Source organism: Coregonus clupeaformis, chromosome 39 (genome assembly GCF_020615455.1).
Source record: "Coregonus clupeaformis isolate EN_2021a chromosome 39, ASM2061545v1, whole genome shotgun sequence".
In the NCBI taxonomy this organism is placed as follows: domain Eukaryota; kingdom Metazoa; phylum Chordata; class Actinopteri; order Salmoniformes; family Salmonidae; genus Coregonus; species Coregonus clupeaformis.
The window spans coordinates 16,721,081-16,744,529 of NC_059230.1; the positions used below are offsets into that span (position 1 = coordinate 16,721,081).

Here is a 23,449-nt window from a genome sequence, read left to right on the forward strand (position 1 = left end):
CTGAATGCTGTCTTCCACTCGTCCCTCTCTCGGACACGCACCAGGTTGTACGCACTCCAGAGATCTAATTTTGTGAAGAAGCGCACCCCATGCATTGACTCGATCACAGATGGAATGAGGGGTAGAGGATAACTAAATTGTATCGTCCCCTTGTTCAGTGATTGGTAATCAATGCAAGGGCGCAGACCTCCGTCTTTCTTCTTCACAAAAAATAAACTTGAGGAGGCGGGCGAAGTGGAGGGACGTATAAACCCCTGGCGCAGGGACTCGGAGACGTATGTCTCCATAGCCTCCGTTTCAGCCTGCGACAGGGGATACACATGACTCCGATGAGGTGGTAATTTGGTCACCTGCGTTTTGGAAAACGCGTGCGCCAAATCGAGGTATTCGGGGGGAATACGCACAGTGGAGGTACTGTCTGGACTTTCCACCGTGGTTGCACCAACAGAAACCTAGACACCTACCCTGACACTCTCGTGACCACCCCGTGAGAACCCTCTGCGGCCATGAAAAGGTGGGGTTGTGGAGTGCTAACCAGGGAAGACCTAACACAACAGGGAAATCAGGAGACTCAATAATAAAAACTGACTTGCTCTCGATGAGTCTCGTGTGTAACCATAGTGACTGGTGCTGTAACCTCCCTAACAAACCCGGACCCTAATGGTCGACTGTCAAGTGCTCTGATGGGGAGTGGAATGGATAGGGGAACCAACGGTTCCGGGCAGGCCCAATGCAGGATGTCCTCTGGCCGCCAGCAGGTTGTCCAACCGGATGGCCATGTCCACCAGTTGAGTGAAGGACAACATGGTGTCCCGGCAGGCTAGCTCCCTTCGGACGTCCTCCCGTAGATGGCACCGGAAGTGGTCGATGAGGGCCCGCTTGTTCCACCCGGACCCAGCTGCTGGTCTGGAACTCCAGGGCGAAGTCCTGCACGGTCCTCGTCCCCTGCCTCAGGTGGACCAGACGCTCGCCCGCCTCTCTACCCTCGGGCGGGTGATCGAAGACAGCCTGAAAGAGGCGAGCGAACTCCCCGTAGTTGTTCAACGCGGCTCCTCCTTCATTCCAGATCGCGTTGGCCCACTCCAGGGCTTTACCCGAGAGGCAGGAGACGAGGGCGGACACCTTCTCCCGCTCCGATGGGGCCGGGCTGATGCTTGAATAGTATAGCTCCAGTTGGAGGAGGAATCCATGGCAGAGAGCAGCTGTCCCGTCGAAATCCCGTGGTCTGGATATATGGATCCCTTGGGGGGCTGGAGTGTGGGTGGCTGGATTTGTTCCGGAATACAGAGTTAAGCAGTAATGCGTCAAAACAGTCCAGTGCACCAAACAGGCGCACTGGAACCAACAAGGCACACAGAGAAAATAACCCGGCAATACAAATACAAGGAGCTCAACCGAGCTTCACTAACCTCACAATAAACAATCACACACAAAGACAAGGGGGCAGAGGCAACACTTATACAAGTACTGATGAGGGGATATGAACCAGGTGTGTGTAATAAACAAGACAAAACAAATTGAATGATGAGATGAGGAGCAGCAGTGGCTAGAAGGCCGCTGACGACGAACGCCGAAGCCTGCCCAAACCAGGAGAGGAGGCAGCTTCGGAGGAAGTCGTGACAGACTTCTCCCCATCCTAGCTACTGTTGTATCAATATGTTTTGACCATGGCAGTTTACAATCCAGGGTTACTCCAAGCAATTTAGTCTCCTCAACTTGCTCAATTTCCACATGATTAATTACTAGATTTAGTTGAGGTTTAGGGTTTAGTAAATGATTTGTCCCAAATACAATACTTTTAGTTTTTGAAATATTTAGGACTAACTTATTCCTTGCCACCCATTTTGAAACTAACTGCAGCTCTTTGTTAAGTGTTGCTGTCATTTCAGAGATATTAATTAATTCCGTTTAATCATTAAATGATTTATCATACCATTAGTATCTCAACCCCAGTTTGCATTGGTATTGACCCAATGTATGTTTCTCCAATTTGTTTTTTTACACATGCCCAATGACCTGTCGTCCACCCCGGGGTTTGCTCATTGAGGTAGATTGATAGCTTAATCAGTTTCTAGCATTGATTCTTTACTCTGCCCAAAGGATTGGGGTGGAGGAGGGATGTATACATGCCCGGGAGCAGTCTTTATGCATTAAACATTCAGCATTAATTTAAATGTTTCTAATGTTTGTTTTGAGTTTAATCAAATTCGAATAATGTAGGTAGTGCTTGACTTGGGCAGGAGCTCACTGGAGCAGAGTACTGGTACATCAAATGTTCTACTGCTTGAGCTCCTGTTCTTCTTATAGAATATTTGCTCAAAAGTATTGTGTAGCTCCTGCACCTAAATATAAACAGTATCGGCACCCACAATGAGTAGCGGAACATATTTCAGTCCAAGTCAAGTACTGAATGTAGGAAAAAAATGATCTAATTTGGTCGTACATTCTGACTACCTGTGGATATTACCTCCGTTAAATGTGAATGTGGCTGTATGATGTTAATAATTTACATATTCAAATATCCATATTCAAGCATTATAAAGGGTTCAGATGCTGTATCAATTTTAAATCTGACTCAACCAAATGTTGTAGTTGAACTGTAGTTTGTAAGTAATCCTGAATCCTAACTTGTCATCTGTGCAGTAACTTTGTGATAAATACTGTTGTGTATGCTGTTGACCAGGTTCTATCTGAACTACAGTCTGCCTTCATTGTATTACAGAAAGACTTTATTGACCTGAAATCAGTATTGAATGCAGGTAAAACTAAGTAGATGTTGTTCTCTAGAGGGCATAATAATAACTCTGATTTAAGCATATGTACTTTGGATGGAGTCCATATTGATCGTGTTCCTGCTTACAAATATCTGGGCATCTCGACAGATGAAAAGCTGTCTTTTAAAAAGCATATTAATGAGAATAAAAGTTTGCTTCTTCTATAGAAATAGGTCCAGCCTCTCGCAAAATAGTAGAAAGCAGATTATTCAGCCGACGTTCCTATCGGTCCTAGACTATGGCGACATCATCTATATGAACACTGTGGCCACTTCATTAATGCAGATAGATGCAGTTTATCATAGCGCACTGAACTTTATTACGGGCAACAATTTTAGTACTAATCACTGCATTCTCTACCAGAAAGTTGGTTGGCCCTCTCTGATGTCATGTAGGTTAATACATTGTTATGTTTTCATTTATAAAGCCCTTTTACAAAAAGTCTCACTGTACCTAACATTATTACTAAACTTTAGACATATGAGTTACCACACCCGGTCTCCGGGATGGCTAACTCTGGAAATTCCTAAATGCAAGACCTGGTTGTCAAGGTACTTTGTCAGGTCCACTTTCTGCTTGGGCTCATGAAGGAGCAGTGTTCCATTACCAGGGATAGACACCACATCAATCTCTTTCTTAGTCACCTCTTTATTGTTGAGAGGACGTTTGCGAACGCACACACAGATTCTATGAGCTTTTAGTTTTCTTGCACCTTATTTGTGGAACAATCTTCAACATCTTCTTACATTTGATGTTTTGGTGCCTCTAGGGCAATTCAGAAAGCTGATTGAGGACCTTATAACTGATGAATGTGTTAATTTTTTATGACATGTTTATCTTTCTTTCAGCTTGCATTTTGTATTTATATTGATGTGTGTATTTTCTGCAATTTATGTAATTCAGGGCTCATCTGTAAAAGAGACCTTAGTCTCAGTATGACTCCCTGATGAAATAAAGGTTAAATAAATAAATAAAACTTGAATATGCACACACATCTCAAACTAGAATATCTATCTGACTACATTTTAGGATGGTTTCTGTCTGCACCTAACCCTAACCCATCTTAAACATCTCCTACCATAACCAGAGGCGCACCCAGAGGAGGTGCCGTCACTTCTCCACTTTGCTGCCCAGAACGGGTTTAAGGACGTCTCCAATGTGTTGCTACAATGTCCTGGTGCGAAAAGAGCTCTGTGCACAGCTAACCGCCAAGGTCAGACGCCCGCTGAGATCGCCCAACATAATGGACATGATGAGCTCCATGTAGTGCTGCAGCAGACCCTGGTAAGTACATTCCCTGGGTCAGAGTAGGAGTGCTGATCTAGGATCAGGTCCCCCGCCTGTCCATGTAACCTAATTTGTTGGGATCTAAGAGGCAAAACTGATCCTAGATCAGCACTCCTACTTTGAAACGCTTAATACATACAGCACCTGATCTAGGATGAGGTCCCCACCTGTCCATATAATCATCATATTTATGGTGATCTAAAAGGCAAAACTGATCCTTTATTAGCACTCCTACTCTGAGAAGCTTTGTAACATTTTGTAACATTTTGAACTGTACTGTACGGTTATTGTCCTGCACGGGCTACCTAGCACAATGGGTACCCTGCACTCCCATTACCAGGATTCATAATATTCTCATTCTCTCAAATTACAAAATGATTTAATGATGTAAGAGTTATTACTATAAATTATTAAATCTGGGCACCATTCCAGTATTGAAACAAATATTGACTTATGAAAAAAGACGTTATTGCTAAAATAACTCATGACTAAAATTAGAACAATAGTAATAATTGATTAATCTGAAGGTACGAATTATCTTAAAAATCAATTGGAGTTTCTTACCAGAATAACAAGACAACACAATGACTTTATTTAATTACACTAATCAAGATATAATGAGAACGATCATGGAAAGGTGGGAAATGGAATGAAAGAGAAGAAGAGAAGACCTCGATATCTGAATATTAAAGATGTTATACTCAGTCTGTGAGGAAAAGCTTGTTGCCTCTGTTGTTCAGGCAGCATGGAAAGTACAAAGGAAGATGGCTGTCTCCTTTCTTGTTGCTCTTTTCCTCTCTGAGTTGGGTGGTTCCTTGGGCTGCTCCTTTGGGTTGTGTCCCTTGTTGCTCTGTTTGTTGGCTCTTTCCTTGAGTTGCAGAGACTCTGGTCTGATTATCTTCTCCTTATGTCATTGAAGAAGGTTAGCTTCAGTGTACCGTTCAGGCTACACTAACTCTTTGAGCCTTAAGTCTTCACTAAGACTGTTTAGGGTATGGGCTCTTCAGTGCCAATTCCTGTACTGAGTAGGTACTTTCCCTAACTTATCAGTTACCAGTTCTTGCCATTAAAGGTGAAGGCCCCTTTGGTAGGTCTGCTAAAATTGAGGTTCTTTGCCCTCCTTGAGGAGCTGCTGAGCCCATAGCAGGGCAGAGAGGCCAAGGATAAGAGAGGTCCAGGAAAGAAGAGTGTGAGGGAAATACTTTTATGACCTAGAGAGAGGGTCCTTGGAGAAGTCAATTTTAGCTATAATAGTCCAGCATTATAGACAGTACAGTATTATGTTCAACATTGTTTAACATATGACATTAAAACGACATCGCTACAATGATTTATTCACTTTGAAAGTAGCTAGTGGCTCTGTGTCAGCAGCCCAAACGTTGGGTTTCTCTTCCTAGCAACAGCCATTTTCATAACAGAAAAAACATCAAATTCTTCTCTGAGATGGCTATCCGTCAATGCTAACTGGAAGAGCTTCTGAAAACCTGCATGTCAAGAAGGTGAACAACAAAGACAGCAGTGTACTCAGGAATGCACTTAAACAGGAGTGGTACAGAGATGTTCCATAAATAATAAACATGGCAGTAGAGGTGGAAGGAGGCTGGTGGAAGCCTTAGGAGTACTGGGTCACAGGGTCACCTCATCCTCCAGGGCAGCCACTATCTCCATCCCTCCATTCCTCCATCCCCCAACCACGCCACCTTTTTCTATTACCCATCAGGTGAAAAACGGTAAAGCATGTTCATTTGCATCCTCCCGCTTCCCCTTTTCCTCCCTCTCTTCTCTTTTTCTAATCTGTCACTCCTGTGCCTTATAGACGTTTTCTGGTCGCAACACCCCGGTGGAGGATTACAAGGCCTGTGTTTGTTCATGATGTCACAATGGCGTGTCGGGGAGAGAGAAGTGTGGGTCGTCGGCATACATTAGGACCATTATGCGATGCCTAATGCAGAGACTTCTTGCGAAATGGCATGTTTTCTTCTGATAATATGGTGAGAGCCTCCCAGCAATATAAAAGGAGAGGGGGGTGCGGTGCAGCGCGTTCGCCGTTTACTCACTAATGACAAGCAATCCAAATGTAATCGTTAGGCTATGCATCTGTATATCTGTATGTCCATTAGCTAAACCCAGAGGAGCTTGCCTTTATGATGCCTGCTCTCCACAATGCAAATCACTTTAGCCAGTGAAGACAGCAAATCATTTAGAATATACTGTACTGGAGGTAGGCACCCCAATGGTGCAACATCTTAAACAATAAAGACATACAGCATTTTCAGTAGAGCCTCTCCTCAAAAGGTCTATTGGGCTCTACAGTATTCATAACACCAATTCCACGGCTGATATTGAACAAATTATAATATTCATTCACTCTCAAATTCTCAGCACGTTGCACAATAATGAATCCCTTACCAGTAATACCAACACGCAAGAGGCAAACAGAAAAACATAAATAAGATGTAGAGATGGGCCTGTGTTTACAAGCTTGGTGAGTAGCAACCAGGGACCAAACATAGGCTCAACTGTATCCACACCAACTGTTCCTTTTAAAACAAAGAGTATAACTGTAACACCCTGGCTCTGGGACTCTATATGTTGAGCCAGGGTGTGTTCTTTCTATGTGTTATATTTCTATGTTGGGAGTTCTAGTTGTGTTTATTTCTATGTTGGCCTGAGTGACTCCCAATCAGAGGCAACGAGTGTCAGCTGTGGCTGGTTGTCTCTGATTGGGAGCCATATTTATACTGTCTGTTTTTCCCTTTGTGTTTGTGGGTTCTTGTTCCGTGTTGGTCTAAGTTACCTAGGACGTTACGAGTCGTTTGTTGTTTTTGTTTACTGTCCGTGTTTATCGCTAATGATAAATAAACATGTTCGTTCATCACGCTGCGCCTTGGTCCTCCTCTCTTAACGCCGATCGTGACAGAAGAACCCACCATACAAGGACCAAGCAGCGTGTCCAGGAGCAGGCAGACTGGACATGGGAGGAAGCGCCGGGAAAGGAGATGGAGAGGCTGGCGATGGCCCAGGTGGGCAAATCGTGGTCCTGGGAGGACATGCTCGGGGGCAAAGGGCCATGGGCTCGGATTAAGGCCCTGGCGAGAGAGGAGCAGCGGCGTCAGCAGTGTCATCGTCGGACGGACGAGAGGCAACCCAAAAAATTTTTTAGGGGGGGGCACACGGCATGGGCGGCTGGGCAGCAGGAGGCTGCCACAGGGCGATTTGGAGAGGAGGCCACCGGGTTTGGGGGGCCAGAAGGCAGGTTGGCGGAGCCTGGATGGAGAGCGGAACCAACTTCCCGTACTCAGGCATGGCAGCATGGGACTGGGCAGGTTCCGCGGTATGCGGAGCGGCGTTCTGTGCCACGAGTGGTCCGGCATAGTCCTGTACGTCCTGTGCGAGCACCCCGCACGTGTCGTGCGAAGGTGGGTATGCAGCCAGGACGGAGTGTGCCGGCTCAACGCTCGTGGTCTCCAATGCCTCTCCGCGGTCCCGGATATCCTGCACCAGTGTCACATGCTGTTATGCCAGTACGGGTACACAGCCCTGTACGTCCTGTGCTGATGCCTCACACAGAGTGTGTGAAGGTAGGCATTCAGCCAGGACGGGTTGTGGCAGCTCTTCACTCCAGGTCTCCTATCCGTCTCCACAGCCCGGCCCGGCCTGTCCCTGCTCCTCGCACCAAGCCTACGGTGTGCGTCGCCAGCCCGGTCCGGCCTGTCCCTGCTCCTCGCACCAAGCCTACGGTGTGCGTCGCCAGCCCGGTCCGGCCTGTCCCTGCTCCTCGCACCAAGCCTACGGTGTGCGTCGCCAGCCCGGTCTGTCCCTGCTCCTCGCACCAAGCCTACGGTGTGCGTCGCCAGCCCGGTCCGGCCTGTTCCTGCTCCTCGCACCAAGCCTACGGTGTGCGTCGCCAGCCCGGTCCGGCCTGTCCCTGCTCCTCGCACCAAGCCTACGGTGTGCGTCGCCAGCCCGGTCCGGCCTGTTCCTACTCCTCGCACCAAGCCTACGGTGTGCGTCGCCAGCCCGGCCCGGCCTGTCCCTGCTCCTCGCACCAAGCCTACGGTGTGCGTCGCCAGCCCGGTCCGGCCTGTCCCTGCTCCACGCACCAAGCCTACGGTGTGCGTCGCCAGCCCGGTCCGGCCTGTCCCTGCTCCTCGCACCAAGCCTACGGTGTGCGTCGCCAGCCCGGTCCGGCCTGTTCCTACTCCACGCACCAAGCCAGGGGTGCGCATCGTCAGCCCGGTCCGGCCTGTCCCTGCTCCTCGCACCAAGCCTACGGTGTGCGTCGCCAGCCCGGTCTGGCCTGTTCCTACTCACGCACCAAGCCAGGGGTGCGCATCGTCAGCCCGGTCCGGCCCGTTCCTACTCACGCACCAAGCCAGGGGGTGCGAGTGCGTCAGCCCGGTTCGGCCCGTTCCTACTCCACGCACCAAGCCAGGTATGCGAGCGCGTCAGCCCGGTCCGGCCCGTTCCGGCTCCACGCACCAAGCCAGGGGTGCGGCGTCGTCAGTCCAGCACAACCCGTGCCTGGGTCACCGGTGCCTGGTAAGGTACCGGTCAACTGCTCCACTACGGAGCTGAAGCTAACCGCTCCTGCTACGTCCAGTTCAGCTCCAGCCAGCGGGGCCAGACCGGACCAGGGGCGCTATGGGGGGTTTATTGGAGGGTGGTGGGCAAGGCCGGAGCCAGAACCGCCGCCGAGGAGGAATGCCCACCCAGCCCTCCCCTGTTTTGCTCTAGTTGAGGCGCGGTCGCAGTCCGCGCCTTTAGGGGGGGGGTACTGTAACATCCTGGCTCTGGGACTCTATATGTTGAGCCAGGGTGTGTTCTTTCTATGTGTTATATTTCTATGTTGGGAGTTCTAGTTGTGTTTATTTCTATGTTGGCCTGAGTGACTCCCAATCAGAGGCAACGAGTGTCAGCTGTGGCTGGTTGTCTCTGATTGGGAGCCATATTTATACTGTCTGTTTTTCCCTTTGTGTTTGTGGGTTCTTGTTCCGTGTTGGTCTAAGTTACCTAGGACGTTACGAGTCGTTTGTTGTTTTTGTTTACTGTCCGTGTTTATCGCTAATGATAAATAAACATGTTCGTTCATCACGCTGCGCCTTGGTCCTCCTCTCTTAACGACGATCGTGACAATAACAATGATAGTTACATGTACGCTATTATAGTAGGGGTTGATTGAAACTGTAAATTGCCACCCTCTCCTGAACTTAAGCGGTACTAGGAAACAGCCTTGCCCTCTACATACCCTAGCCTTATCCTTGTCTACCAACACTAGTCTAGTAAATACCGGATTCCTTCCAGGAGCGTAGCTGCTTCTCTCCATGTGTCCAAACAGAGCAGCGGATTCCCCAATGGGAGACTTAGACACTACAACAGCTGAGGAACGTGTATTATCCTCTGGCAACTCTTCTAATTGCGAGAGATTGCAGATAGAGCCAACGCTGATCGCCCTGATCGGATTGCTCCAGCGAGTTGAAAAACTCACTGTGTCTCTGATGTGTTTTGGGAAAACTGACGGCGGGACGGAGGAAGAGGAGGGCATGGGTGTCCAACAGAGGTCACTCCCTTGGGAATACCCGGAATTCCGTAAGCCACTGGCAGCCATGTTTTTTGCCGAATCGTTACGCACTGGCAAGAACGGTGGTTCCTTGGTCTTTTTCCACATAATTAATTAAAATGAACTGAAATCCACTCATAAATGCCAGTATAATCCATGGTGTAGCCTACAGGTGTGTGTAATAAGATGTCAAACCATCATGTTTCCCCCTGATGAATTCTACAACCGGAACCTAGTAAATAGTCAATCATAATATACCATACATTGAGTATACAAAACATTAAGAACATCTGCTCTTTCCATGACAGACTGCTATGATCCCTCATTGATGTCACTTGGTAAATCCACTTCAATCGGTGTAGATTTTTATTTTTATTTAACCTTTATTTAACCAGGTAAACCAGTTGAGAACAAGTTCTCATTTACAACTGCGACCTGGCCAAGATAAAGCAAAGCAGTGCGATAAAAACAACAACACAGAGTTACATATGGGGTAAAACAAAACAAAGTCAAAAATACAACAGAAATACATATATATACAGTGTGTGCAAATGTAGCAAGTTATGGAGGTAAGGCAGATGAAGGGGAGGAGACAGGTTAAAGAAGGATTTTTAAGCCTTGAGACAATTGAGACATGGATTGTGTATGTGTGCCATTCAGAGAGTAAATGGGCAAGACAAACAATTGAAGTGCCTTTGAACGGGGTATGGTAGTAGGTGCCAGGCGCACCGGTTTGTGTCAAGAACTGCAACGCCGCTGAGTTTTTCACGCTCAACAGTTTCCCGTGTGTATCAAGAATGGTCCACCAACTTGACACAACTTTGGGAAGCATTGGAGTCAACATGGGCCAGCATCCCTGTGGAATGCTTTCGACACCTTGTAGAGTCCATGCACCGACGAATTGAGGCTGTTCTGAGGGCAAGAGGGGGGTGCTCTTAATGTTTTCTACACTCAGTGTATTATACCATGGCATTGTTGAATACTCATTTCTGATTGGCTTGAAGGGCATACTAGAGTGTGCATTATGTAAGGGATAATCAACGAGGGGCTATGCGTTCTATGGGAAATAATGAACAACTTGGAAGGTGACCTTCCACTGAGTTGCATTATTTTCCGGATAATGCATAGAGCCCCGAGTTGATTATCCCTTTTATACCATGGCTATAATTTGCTGCTGGAAATGTGTTCATTTGCCGGTATAAATGTGTTCAACATGCACTGAAGTACACTAGCTAGCAAGTTTACAAGCTACAGTAGTTGCCTTGGTAGCCAAACAGAACAGACTTGCTAATTTAGTTAACCAAACCATCAGTCCTAACTTGCTATTATGAAAATCGAATTCAACAATGCCAATAATGTTTTCTAAAGCAGCTCAAACATAGAACATGTAAGAATGAACTATAGCCATTGAATTCTACTGTGCTGATATACCGTGCGTAATAGGGAAATAATGCACGCTCTAGAATGCCCTTTAAGCCAAAGCATTTCTACCTGCAAATGAGCACATTTCTAGCGGCAAATACACACAATTATAGCTATGGTATAAAAGGGTTAATCAACTTGGGGGCTGTATGCATTCTCTGGAAAATAATGCAACTCCGTGGAAGGTTAGTTCCACTCCGCTAGAACGTCGTGGAACACACCTTCCACGTCGCTAATTCTTTTCCATAGAATGCATAGCCCCTCGTTGATTATCCCTTACATATTTTTTTTTTGTTGAGTAATACATCATTTGATTTAAATTCTATTCTATGGGCTGCTCCTGGTTGCTGTGGAAACCTCTGATGTACTGTATAATGAAACATTTCAGGAAATGTATGTAAAAAGGTCAGTGTATTTCAGCTGACCAAGGGCTGTTACGGGGTGGACCAAGCTCAGTTAGCATAGTGGTTTCATTACCCCTATCCATGTGTCAGCCCCTCCCTCTGCCAATTAATCAAGCTATGATGTATTAGTGCTTTGGGGGGACAAGAGGTTGTCTGTCAATACAGTCAAGACGAATGGCCCCTCTGTCCCTGAATACGGCCGTAACACTCACAGGGCCCACTTAACTATCCCTGTTGATCTGGCACCGCCGGTCTCCAAGGCACCACACTTCTCCAGCGGTAATGAGCTGTGAACTGTCGGTTAGGGAGATGAGAAACAAACATTACCACAGAGATTGTTAGTAGCTCCAACTGTAACGACTTTCTATTTGTAATATTACAATATAATCACTGTTTAATCATATCCTTTTGAGGCCTTTCTTCCTAAATGAAACAATGTATTCATACTTAAGTGTTTATAGTTGCACAGCATGCTAGATTATTATATTTCTGAGAAGGAATTGCCCAAGTGTAACTGAGGTGGTTCTCGAAACCACGCTTATGTGATGAGCAAAGGTCTTTAACTCAGCGGAATAACACAGACTCGTGACTTGCAGAAATGGACTACATTAGGAGGCCAATATGGCCCAGGCCTACTGAACATCGAGGAGATTTTGTTCTCCAGTCAATGTATTTGTCTTTCAAGTTTTAATGTCACATGCACAAGTAAAGTGAAATGCCTTTCTTACAAACTCAAAACCCAACAATACAATAATCAATAACAATGTAATGCTAGAAAAAACACACGTCTTAGTGGTAGGCTACAGTGAAAGAGGCATTTAGCTGGCTTAGTGGAACTTTAAAACAATGAATTAAAGCTGTGCATCCACAATTGTCAGTTAGCTGGCCCATGTACTCCTATTATACGTTAATGTGGACTCAATGAGAGGAATGACACACTGATTATATAGACTTGTCCTACAGAGGAAGCAGTAATGATTTTTTCTTTTAAACGCACATCCTCCAGGCACTCCGCTGATGTGTACCATGTTGACGGTCAAATTGCAGTAGAAGTCTTGTATTTCCCCTTCATTGGGTCTGTGTTGCTTTTGCATGCCAAGTTGATTTGCATAAGCGAACGGTCAGACTCCAGGATTTGTACAGGATTTGTATAGAATTTGAATGAAACGGTCATCCTGTCTTCGTTAGGGACTGACTGTGGTTCTTTCAGCTTGTGTTCAACAGGCAACATTGCTGCCAGCGCTGCTAACACATGACCTATTAAAGTTAATATTGGTCATGATCTGTATAGCAAGGACAGTGAAGGCCATTTTATACATCTTATTCAAAGTACTCAGTGTTCGAGTGAAGTTTCCCTAGTCAACAAGCAACAATGGCATGATATCAAACAGCTAGCTCTAGTGCCTTCTCCAAAAACACATATCTAAATAAGATATCTGTTCACGGATCAAAGCGTTTCAATAACTCCTCAATACTAGAGACTTCAAGTGAAAACATAATGTTTCGCTACTGTCCAACATCAAAGTATACTTTTTTCAATTCTCTATAGATTGTTCATGTTTAATTAGCTTGTTTTGTCAACTATCTCTTGAGCTTCCTGTTATTCTTGAATTAATATATTCATAACAGAGAATACATAATATGCAATATCAAGAAGTGTAATATTGCAATGGAGTGGCTGTGTTGCTTAGGAACTGCACCATTTTTGTGTTATGGCTTTCCATGTTAATCATAAAACATTTATAATTCTGTATCGGTACTAGTATGATTCAGATCGTTTGCACAACAATTAGTCTCTGGTCTTGGAGAGCTACTATACTGGTTGTGACGGTTTTACTTCCACCACAATACAAACACACATGTTGAAAAGATGAACCAATCATGGTCCTCAGGATTGACATTGACTATTTGAATCAGATGTGTTACAGTAGGTCTTTAGAAGATGTGCATTGATTTCAGGTCAAACATGAAATACGTTTTCCCCGTTGTAATTGTTATTATCTAGTCCTAGTCTTTTCCCTGTTCAATCTTGAGAAAATAAAACGATAACTTGTGAGCTGGAAAAATAAGCATCTTGTCTGAAGTGCGTTCTGTCAATAGCACCTCTACTGGTTACCACAGTCTAAACGGTCAACCCCTATCAAACGCTGAGCCTTGAATCCCCACTAAATGATATGTTTGAATGGATAGGGGTAGATTATCTGTGATCGCTTGATTATTCTGATTACCCCTCTGGCACTGAGTATGTTATTGGGCAGAGGGCCACGAGCAACAGCCTGGTATTCCTAGCTCAGTTTACTGTATTGAATCCTCTTGGGGATGTTTGTTTTGGCTCTCTCATCAAACAAGCATGGCATTTCATAATGTATCAGGACACACAAAGTAACAACAGAGGGGAAATGCATATTGTACTCTACGTTACTGTCAACAGTAGAGTAGAATCTGGAGGAGCTTACAGAAGAACGGGGGTGACATTTGACTATTTAACTGTTTTTTTCATAACAAAGTGTCTTTATACAAGGAGTTCCATGACATTGAAACCTGTGTTGTAATGCAATGCAGGCAGAGTGTAGTAATCAGTGTCTATGGTCTGTCGTTACAGAATATGTTCACCGTGGGCAAGGACAGTGATGACACCAGTGTCTATGAGATGATGTGCACAGCAGGTGAGTGGAGGAACAATGGTGAACAATACAATATTGGATTGTTTGACCAGCTCAATGTGTGGCAGGCTATCTTTGTTTCATATTGTTAATTCAATAGATAATAGTGATCCTAGTAGGGGGTCGGTGACTGACTATAATGCGGTTTCTGATTAACGGTGACATTACGATTGCCATAATGGAAAGCGGGAATCCGCAACAACATTCAGTGGATGTCATTTTATGAAAATGTGATGCACCATACTGGGTGGTTTGTACTTGACCCTGACTCATGCAGCTATTGTTTCTCTAGCAGTAGTACTCAACCCCATGTTATGTATGAATATCATTTATGAATATCTTATAGGGAATCCCAGTGCTCCAGACACTCAGATAGAGGAGCATGGAGAGGGGGAGGAGGTGGGGGATGATGAGGATGAGGAGGACCTGTACGCCCCGCTGGGTGTAAATGATGAAGACTATGACACCATCTTGACCTCCAGCGGCGCCGTTGTTATTGCTAACAGACCACCAGCGCCCACGCCCCGGCCCGAGACCACCCCTGTCAAAGAGGACAGCACCCCCTTTATAGCTCAAGGTAGGACTAGACCTCTGGGTTGTGTTCAACAGGCACGAAACAGGAGAAAACGGATTGAGATAGAGAAGGTCCTACATTAACTTGTCCAATGAGAACGATCATTGTCTTTTTCCGTTTCAAAACGTTGAACTACATTGTGCCCTATTGAACTTGACCTTGGGTTGCTGGTATGTTTATGCTGTGACTGGTGAGTATTGCGCATGAGTGATAGAAGATCTCATCAGGTGCCAGTGCAATGCAACACATTGTTTTTGTAAACTTCAAGGGAAGTTGGTTGCTAGTCCCAGACAGTTGAGTCTGATGATATGCACTAAATATTTCCTCAACCAACAGGGGAATATGTAGCAGATGTGAAACTAGCATGTGAGGACCGCTAAGACAAAGACAGAACTGACTGTTACAAATACACAGATCCAGATTCGCTGGCATGGGATTCTTAAATGTTCAATTTGAGCTGTGTAAATAATACAAGAGGATGAAGCTACTGATATTAAGGGTTTATAAATAATTTATGTTTTCTTGATTTCTTTCTTTCTTGTCTGCCAAAAAGACATTGCCTTTCATTCCAGTTCTCTTTTCCCTCTCTTTGAACTGTGGACTGGATCCTAAACTCTCTCAGTGCTTTGTGGGAAAGGTGATAACTTGGTTGGGGTTGGACAGGAGGAAATGTTATGTCTTGGTCATTAGTCTTTGTTGTGCACTGTAAGGGAGTCAGGTCGTGGCTGGTCCTCCGATCAATTATAAGGGTTATCTGTCCTACTTGATGACTTTTGAAAACATGCAATTCCATAAGCAACACTAACTGCCAATCTGCAGTATAACGGGCCCAAAAGTATTTATCTTGGTAATGAATGTGATGTTATTGTGTGAACCACCACTTCTCCCCGAGCTTTCAGCCCTGCCCATAGAACCTGAAGCCTAGCAAAAGCAGATTACACTGCATCACAAATGTCTCAATAACAGAAGCCCAACTACTGTGCCTGGGCCACATTCTGCAACCAATCTGGGCCATTCTCGGGTCAAGCCAGCAGCATCGGTCATTACACGTGTTTTCCATCGTTCATGTCCCCCGACATGAGACAACAGAGCATGGGAGAGAACGCGTAGGGGAATCCAGAGATTTCCAAGCATTAATACAGTGGAGTCTTTCAACCATGCACTGATCATATTGCCTCCCCCCACTAGTGAATGCATCACAGTGACTTAAAGACATGCTCCGGTACTTTTTTAAACCTCCGGCTTTGGGCAGGATGTGTCAATGTGTAGTTCATATATGCATAATCTATGAGCAGAATTACCTCAATTAGCCACGAAATCTCTCGTTTGAAAGTGCCTGTTTTCTTGAAGCTGTGCAGTGCCATTTACCCTACATTTTCTCCCACGTGGGCCAGCTCCCTAGCAATTTGAGTTCTAGCCAATTAACTGTAGCCCCTCGCATTTGAGTGAGAGAGAGAGATGACGTGGTGCACATATGTGATGTAGTACGCAATTTTTGGGGACCACTTTTGGCTCGTGAGGGCTACTTTCAGATCTACTGTATACAAAAAAAGTATACAACAGTACCGGAGAATCTCTTTAAAGAAATGCCTGACTTAAAGAAACTGGAGGAGGGTTGGAGTGGAGGATTAGGGACTTTGCCTAGTGCTTGAGTGCACTGCACAGCTAGAAGTAATGGACAGAAGTTTAGTTTTTTACCTGCCGTTCTGACTGGTAAGATTATTGTAGTCAGTATGTGGAGGAAGGATAATTAGTGTATGAGGGAGTGTCTGCATCTGAAATGGCAACCTATTATCTAAAGAAGTGCACAACATAGGAAATGGGGTACCATTTCAGTTGTAACCTATGAGTGTGTTAGTGGGTACAGGACTTGTGGGTATGCTTGTGTGTACAAGTGGGTGGGTATATCTTCAGGAGGGAAATTAAGCTTTGAAATCTGAGGAGATGACTGGGCCAGAACCCTAAATAGGCTCCATTATCCATCACCCTGTCAACACCATAAGTGCAGAGAAGTGGCTCCCTCAGCTAAATAAAGCAACATATCATTCTAAGTACTTACTAGCCAATCGATAGCATTGAGTGTATCCTTCAGTTGGATTCAATTCAGCTTCACGGATCTGTATGTCTTCTACCAAACCTTGGAAGAAGGCTATTTTATCGAAAATAAAATGTACATAGTACATACTAGTACGAATTTTACTCTGTCATTCACTTTAGAGTAAATATTATAATGTATCAGTTTGTACATATATGCAGTTGTGCAGCCTATTTGTGTACATTCACTAGTCTACCTCTGTGCTATTTGTTTGTAAATGACGCCATCTTGTGGAATGGCATGAAATAGTAGACTCATTAAGGGCAGAGGGGAAAAAACACATCATTAGCATTTGTAGTGTCAGTTCATCACGTCTGTATTGTCTCTGATGACAGCGTGTGTTTTGCAGTGTTCCAGAAGAAGATGTCACAGAGTGATACTGAAACACTGTATTCTCTACCCACTAAGCAAGGTAAGGCCAGGCAACAGTCATAAAGTATATTTCTGTAGGTCTGCATTTACGGTTGAATAGGTCAGTGATGCAAAGTATATGGAGCAATGTTGATTCAATCATTTTAATGGCACTATCATTCCATAAGTATAGTCCATTGACAAGTTCTGTCAAACTGGAAAAGGATTTGTTACTGTACATCTGGTGGAAAGGGGTTGATTTAAATCTCCCTGCCATTCTGTTATTCTGTAGCACGCGGGCGAGACGTGATCTCCTCCACATATGACACGTTTGTGCCCAACCAGCCACCTGGGCTGGAGCAGCTGATTGAGCTACAGGAGAAGGTGAAGAGCGGGTCTCTCAGTATGGACGAGGCTCTGGAGAGGTTTAGTGACTGGCAGAGGGTCCAGAAAGGAATGGACGCCATTCAACAGGTAATATTGTGGGGAAATTAGTCTGTGTTTTAAGACCATTCTCATTAGGAGTAGTGCCATCAACCATAAAATGTAGACTCAATAATATGACATCATCATACACAGTGGGCCAAGTTCCTGCTGACAGATGTCAACAACAACAGAATACAAGACTGGAACTATTGGCTCTTCCCAAAGTGGGCATGCCTTAGCCTGAAAGTCAGTCTGTTTGTGCTATCATACATCAAGCTAGCATGCCTCTAGAGAGAGTGCAAACTGAACTGTGAACATGACAGGTGACAGGGCTTTGAACACTACTCATTAATGAGTATGTGGCATGTGTTATGTTGTGTATTATAAACCGGGTAGTTTGGGTCCTGGATGCTAATTGGCTAAAACAGCATTTCAGCTGTGTGTATATCAGACAATATACCACAGTATGATGCAAAACAACTTGTTTACTGTTCTATTTATGTTGGTGACCAGTTTATAATATCAATAAGGCACCTTGGGTTTGCGGTATATGGCCAGTATACCATGGCTATGGGCTGTTCTTAAGCACGACACGAAGCGGAGTGCCTGGATACAGCCCTTAGCCGTGGTATATTGGCAATATACCACACCCCCTCGAGGTGCCTTATTGCTTAACCATGCCTTGTTGTATTATTACATGGTTGCTGTATCTAATGGATTGTAACTCCACAGGAGAAACTACGCCAGCTGAGGGCGAGTATCATCAACAACAGAGAGGACGATGAAAGTGTCTATGGTAACCGTTTTCTACACTGAGTATACAAAACATTAAAAACACCTGCTCTTTCCATGACGGACTGACCAGGTGAATCCAGGTGAAAGCTATGATCCCTTATTGATGTCACTTGTTCGATCAACTTCAATCAGTGTATATGCAGGGGAGGAGACAGGTTAAAGAAGGATTTTTAAGCCTTGAGACAATTGAGATATGGATTGTGTATGTGTACCATTCAGAGGGTGGATGGGCAAGACAAAATATTTAAGTGCCTTTGAACGGGGTATGGTAGTAGGTGCCAGGCGCACCGGTTTGTGTCAAGAACTGCAACGCTGATGGGTTTTTCACGCTCAATAGTTTCCTGTGTGTATCAAGAATGGTCCACCACCCAAAGGACATCCAACCAACTTGACACAACTGGGAAGCATTTGAGTCAACATGGGCCAGCATCCCTGTGGAACGCTTTCAACACCTTGTAAAGTCCATGCCCTGACGAATTGAGGCTGTTCTTTGGTCAAAGGAGAGGGGGGCGGGGGGGGGGGGCGGGTTAACTCAATATTAGGAAGGTGTTCCTAATGTTTGGTATTCTCAGTGTATACATCATTCTGACTGTAACGTTCCAAACAGATCTCCTTTTTTGATGAGAAGAGCAAAGATTGCCAAAGCAATCCCCACTTGGGGGACAGATACTGTATAGGATCGTTACCTTGACTTATAGTTTACATAAGCCGTTAGACATAATTTTGACACAAACAGTTGCTTAGGTAAGCTAGTTGGCAAGCTAGCTAGTTAACTGTTCGTGGCCTGAGTTACAATATTATGCAAGAGCTATGAAGGCCACCTGCATTAGATATGTTTCTGCAAGTTCTGCAGAAGATTGTGCAGTCCTTACACTTCTAATTGAAGTCCCATTGGGCACACATCAAATGACACCACCCTTTGTAATAGAAAGAGTTTGTAGTTGTAATTCCCACAGCTCAACTTGATGATGGTGATTAGTCTCCAAATGAGAATCTTGGCAGAGGGAATTTTTACATCTCTTGATAAAGGTGTCATTGCAGAAAGAGAGTAGAGAGCCACATGCAGTACAGTAACAGTGGCTTACCAACCCTTTATCTTCTCTCTCCAGATAAAATCAACATCATCCACCACACACCCAGTAAGTCCTTGAAAAATCCTTCGTATTCAGAGAGAGAGAGACTGGTGTCTTCTGTTTGTTTTCCATGCCTTTTCATTCGCTGCCTCAGTTTCTGCAGCAGTGAAACGTTTGTCCCAAAGGAACAGTTGGCTAGATAAACTCTTCTGAACAGTTTGCTCAGAAGAGCGTAAAGTCCCCAAGGCTGTGGCTTTGATGTTCTAGGTTCCATATTGCTTGAGATCTATTTCTTCGCTGTAGTTGCTATGGTCTGTGTACCACTAGTAAGTAGTTCAGTCTTAAAAGCTAATTTATAACATCTGGTTTATAATTGCATTCTGAAGCCCTCCATGTACTGTGATAACTGTGAGTGCAAAGAGAAACTGATCAACCTGTGAGAAGTCTGGGTAATCTTCAGTGGGCACAAAATGGGAGAAAACATTATGAAACGGAGTGAAACGGGGTAGCACTTCACCATACCATCATTTGTTTTCTACATTAAGCCCTACTGAACACGACCCTGGTGTTTTGAAAGTCTGACAGTGGACTTAATATGATGTCTCTGTTGACTTCTTCCTCTTGGTTAGATGTGACTGTGAATGAATGTCGCAGAGGAAGCCAGCCGGTGGAGACTGACTTTTATAGCAAACCACTTAAAGGACAACATGTAAGTATATCATGTGTTTGTATAGGCTCTGGTCAAAAGTAGTCCACTATGTAGGAAATAGGGAGTCATTTGGGAGTCCACACAGTCCATGTGTTTACATCTGTGTTGAAAATTCAACATGTCCGATCCCAGGCTGTGTCACAGCCGTACGTGACCTGGAGCCCCATAGGGCGTCTCACAATTGGCCAAGCGTCGTCCAGGTTAGGGGAGGGTTTGGCCGGGGGACTTCCCTTGTCTCATCGCGCTCTAGCGACTCCTTGTGGTGGGCCAGGCGCCTGCAAGCTGACTTCAGTCATCAGATGAACGGTGTTTCCTCGGAAACACATTGGTGCGGCTGGCTTCCGTGTTAAGCAAGCAGGTGTTAAGAAGCAGCACGGCTTGGCGGGTCATGTTTCGGAGGAAGCATGGCGCGACCTTTGCCTCTCCCGAGCCCGTTGGGGAGTTGCAGCGATGAGACAAGATCGTAACTACCAATTGGATATCACGAAACTGGGGAGGAAAAGGGGGTAAAATTACAAACAAATATACAAAATTAATAATTCAACATGTCATAATGAAATTGGATTATAGATTTTGAGTTCTTGTTGATAGTTAAATTAGCAGTTTATAAAGATGAAAACCATAGCTAACCATATTTCTAAGGGAAAGTGTTGAACATTTGCTTTTCAGTCAAATCTCTTCTGGAAAGCAAACAAACGGTGAAGTAAGTATTTGAATTACTAAAGCTGTTGCAGTAGTAGTACAATCTCAAAGAAATTACTTGATTCACTTATTAATATGATTTTAAATTTACTCTATGATTTTCCATACTCTTATAGGTGCCATCAAACAAGAAACAAGATCCTTAAGTTCTTTGTCTTGTTCTCATCCATACTGAAGAACCAAGCTCTTATAGATATAAATGGAAATGTCTATGTCCTGCATCCCTATAACAAGATATCAATACAATGTAAATCTAACATGATAAAGATTACCATATCTGTTATGATTAAGTTATTTTTTTTATTAAATCATTTTATTTCACAATGTCATGCAATTGTATCTGGGGTGTATAACTCATACAGTGTTATACTGTAGGGGTATGGGGTAGGTCATTTCCTCATTCTGTCTGTGTTACATACATGAACACAACTCACCTACATAATATACAGTACTATACAGTTTGCTCAGGATTTGTACCTGATTCATCTAATCTTCTCGTTTGATGGCTGTGATCAGTTGAATGGGGAGTGCTAGGCCTGCAGGGCATATAGTTCATTAGAAGTCCTACTCTGCCCTCTAGTGGACAATGAAAAAACATACACCTTAAAACCGTTGACCTCAGCTCCTGAGGCATTTCTAAGAGATATTCTTCAAGACTCAATGTGTATCATTAGTGTGGCAGTACATATCACAAAGTGAGCCTATATGGTCATGTGATCTGGTTCCTCTACTCTCATAGTCTTGTGAAGGTTAAACACAAATTGATTAATGTAGAAATAGGCAACAGTAATGGTCACACAAAACATGTAGTCATCCATATGGAGTAGGGTGAAGTTGCCACTCGACGCTGATCTTAGGTCAGTTCTCCATTCCCCCCAATAATGGTTAAGGTTTGGATTGGGGGAGGGGAAGCTGATCCAAGATCTGTACCTAGGGGAAACGTCACCCATCCATAGAAGGGGATAAAGCGCCTCTGTTCAGCTCCTTGCAGTACAGGAATCTGCCCCCAGAGGGCAGCATCACAAAGCAGTGATGTACGGGTTCATCGCTGGTCCAAGACTATGATGGAATATAATTCATGTTAGTTGTGGATGTTTGGGGTAATCTGATAAACCTCGACCCATATGAGATTTCAAGGATTTTATTATTGTATGAGATGGTGACTATTGATAGAAAACTGACGTTGTCGTACCAAAGCAGTGGTTCATTATCACTGCCATACAATACAGCAGCCGGAATGGGTCTAACAAAAAAAATACAATAGGTTTCAAAGAACGTAAAGTCCTTGTAGGGAATTTAACTAATACAGGGCAAACCACAAACCTCAGGCTTGGGCCGAATTCATCAGGGTACCATGTGTAACGTTCAGATATAAATATAATATGTAGAACAAACATGTCCCTCTAACATGTAGAATAAGGAATCACGTATGTTCCATTCATGGCATTTCTATTACAACGTTCCACAACGGTTGTCTGCTGAACTAGATTCCCTTGTCTAGAAACCCTGGCATCAGTCGGAGCTGTTTGCCAACCAAGCAGCTGGGTACACGCTGGGTGCCATTCTCCTGATCAACCATGCTCTTTGTGAATAATATGTATTAAAGCCCATCATTCCTTCTTGGTCCTGCCAGTTAGCCCTTTGGAGATAATCCGGCTCAGGCTGCAGGACCCCGTGGAATCGGAGGCATATGTGTGTCTGTCACCTGCTGAGCATAGTTCATTCGGTCTTCCCTGTCAGGGCATGGTGGTGGAGATGGGCCATGGTTCATCATGCATAAATGTTTCATGGTGCACAGCTAGGAAAGAGGAAGCTTCTTCCTGCGGAAAGAGGAAGCTTCTTCCAGGAGCAGGTTTGCTTGTGTTCTGTCAATGTCTTTAATTTTGTTTATGTGACAGTGCTAATAAAAATGTTGTAACATCTCATTTTTACCCATAACTTTAGCCTGAATAGGGTAAGAATTCTACGCACACACATGCACACACACTTTCCTGTGACTGTGACTCCCCCTTGGGTTGTTTCTCTGGGCCCTGGCAGGATTAAAACGGAGGATTGAGCACAGCTGCAACCCTGATAAAAATCTTGCAATTTCACAGTCAGTGGCATTCTTTCATCCCCTAATCCACACAACACATACGGCATACATGAACCCCTTACCAGGAAGAGAACAAGCTGTTCTGAGCAGCACCTCCGGTTTGGGGTGACGCCTTTGATTTGGGATAGAGCCGTGGAGTAACCCCCGGCCACCGTAAATTGAATAGACTTAAGTCAGGATGTGTGCTGTTTATTTGGGCGTCTTGAAATAGTAGGTGTCCTGCCCCAGATGTGTACAATTGAAGAGTTGTGTGTCCATGACGCTGTCCGGACCAGGTGTAGACTACTGTAATTGTGATTGATGTGAATCGTATTGCGTTTCATGACAGACAGAATTTGGCTATGGCTAGGAATCACACAATCATTATTTGCAAGGTGAGAGCCGCAAAGACTTACCTGGCTTTCAGAATATATATTTTTTCCAACCTCATTGACAATTTTTAATTATCTTTGGAGCTACATTACCTTGTTGGGGGTCAACGACCAGATTTTTACATTTTAGTCATTTAGCAGACACTCT

At 44.6% G+C, this 23,449-nt stretch overlaps 1 protein-coding gene across 1 annotated transcript in view; it reads left to right on the plus strand.

The window, feature by feature from the left end:
- Positions 1-21,118, plus strand: part of LOC121554253 (B-cell scaffold protein with ankyrin repeats-like) — a 32,111-nt gene extending 10,993 nt beyond the window's left edge. The window contains exons 7-15 of the mRNA XM_041867724.2: positions 3,862-4,058; positions 14,050-14,113; positions 14,457-14,687; positions 17,129-17,191; positions 17,423-17,604; positions 18,289-18,352; positions 19,461-19,490; positions 20,054-20,133; positions 20,952-21,118. Coding sequence (XP_041723658.2) covers positions 3,862-4,058; positions 14,050-14,113; positions 14,457-14,687; positions 17,129-17,191; positions 17,423-17,604; positions 18,289-18,352; positions 19,461-19,490; positions 20,054-20,133; positions 20,952-20,981 — 941 coding nt within the window. The 3' untranslated portion in view covers positions 20,982-21,118. The remainder of the gene's footprint in view (positions 1-3,861; positions 4,059-14,049; positions 14,114-14,456; positions 14,688-17,128; positions 17,192-17,422; positions 17,605-18,288; positions 18,353-19,460; positions 19,491-20,053; positions 20,134-20,951) is intronic.
- Positions 21,119-23,449: the final 2,331 nt, after the last annotated feature.